Source organism: Papaver somniferum, unplaced genomic scaffold (assembly GCF_003573695.1).
Source record: "Papaver somniferum cultivar HN1 unplaced genomic scaffold, ASM357369v1 unplaced-scaffold_19, whole genome shotgun sequence".
NCBI lineage: Eukaryota > Viridiplantae > Streptophyta > Magnoliopsida > Ranunculales > Papaveraceae > Papaver > Papaver somniferum.
This window is the reverse complement of record NW_020628818.1, coordinates 17956898-17958487: the sequence shown is the minus strand read 5'-3', so window position 1 is coordinate 17958487 and position 1590 is coordinate 17956898. Positions and strand designations below refer to the sequence as shown.

Below are 1590 nucleotides of genomic sequence, written 5' to 3'. Positions count from 1 at the left end.
GATATTCAGCCTATGGCAGGCTACATTCGGATCTATCCCAGGTATCTCAGCAAAACTCCATGAGAAAACGTAGGCGTTTTCCCTTAGCAATGTAATCAAACCATCACGTTCATGTGCAGGCAGGTCTGCCCCTACGAACGTTGTTTTGTGTTCCTCATCTCCAATCTGGACCTCGATCAGTTTCTCAACTGTTGGGGGTTCAGTTGCGTCCTCTCCCATATATGATTCTAGAGGGAGAGGATTCTGTAATTGCTATTTCTGCTGGCCCCGCATGATTTGGTTCCCACTAACTTCTGACTTCTTGTACTCGTCCATAGCACTCTCGTGACACTTGTGAGCGGCCATATGGTCACTCCTAACTTTTACGACTCCTTCAGGGGAAATAAACTTTAAACATTGATGGTATGAGGATGTGACTGCAGCAATCTCATGCAGCCAGTCTCGTCCTAAGATCGCATTGTAAGGAGCTCTACAGTCAAGCAGTAAGAAATTTCCTAGAACAGACTTGTCGGCCACTTTTATAGGTATCTTCACTTTTCCAGTTGCCTTTGTAACTTCGCCACTGAAACCGATAATTGGATTTTCATCCTCCTCGATCAAGTCGCGTGGTAGATTCATAGAGGAATAAGCTCCTGAAAACAGCACGCTCACTGAGCTCCATGTATCCACTAGAATCCAGTGTACATGAGACATGCCAATCCAAGCAGTTATAATGATAACATCATTGTGTGGAGCATATACACCTATCATGTCTGCTTCAGAGAACACGATCTTTACGCACCCAAGCTCCCGAATTTCTGCTCCATTTTCACTGAAAAAATTGATATGATTTATCAAGTACCATTCTTTTAACTGCCTGAGATTTCTCATGCTCTCATCTTCTGATGCCCGCCGGGTCATTGAATGGATCCTGGCGTGACTGACGTTAATCATATGAGCGTTAATCACATGTGCTGTGCCAAACTGTCCAGGGCCTTTTCGAAAATCCTTCTTCACGTACTCTTGTAGCTTTCCAGCGTCTATCATCCGCTGGACCTCGATCTGTAAAGCGCGACAATTCTCAGTCTTGTGACCATGGTCTTTATGGAAATTGCAGTATTTTCTATTATCACGTGTCTCTGCTGGCAAGGGACGAGGGGGGCTCAAATCCTTGCTGATTTTCTCATACAACTCTGTAAGTTGTATGTTCAATGGTGTCAGCTTCATATCATGATATTTCTGGAATCCAGTTTACATTCGTTCACCTTAGTTCTTCTCTCGCTCTTCACCTTGATCATTGTGCTGGACGATCAAACGGTTCTTTGACTTGTATTTCCTCCCATCATTTGGATGATTGGATGATATATTAACATGTCTCGTCTCCGAGCTTTGGAATCATCCTCCACTCGAGCATATTCTTCCTCTCGATCATACAGTCCCTCCAGAGTCTTTGGTGGTCTCGTGACCAAGGAACCGTACACACCTCTTTGATCTTACTGGTATGCATGCTTGTAAGCTTCAATGACGATTTGATTGTTGTCACCATCTACATCTGCTAACTCTTGATTGAAGCATCAAGTAAACTGCCTGATGCTTTCCTCCTTCCGAATT

The 1590-nt window shown here is 44.0% G+C and overlaps 1 protein-coding gene across 1 annotated transcript; it reads right to left on the bottom strand.

Moving 5' to 3' along the window:
• Positions 1-252: 252 nt before the first annotated feature.
• Positions 253-1206, bottom strand: LOC113338622. The gene has a single exon (XM_026584001.1). The coding sequence runs from the start codon at positions 1204-1206 to the stop codon at positions 253-255; it is 954 nt and encodes a 317-aa protein (XP_026439786.1).
• Between the last annotated feature and the right edge of the window lie 384 nt (positions 1207-1590).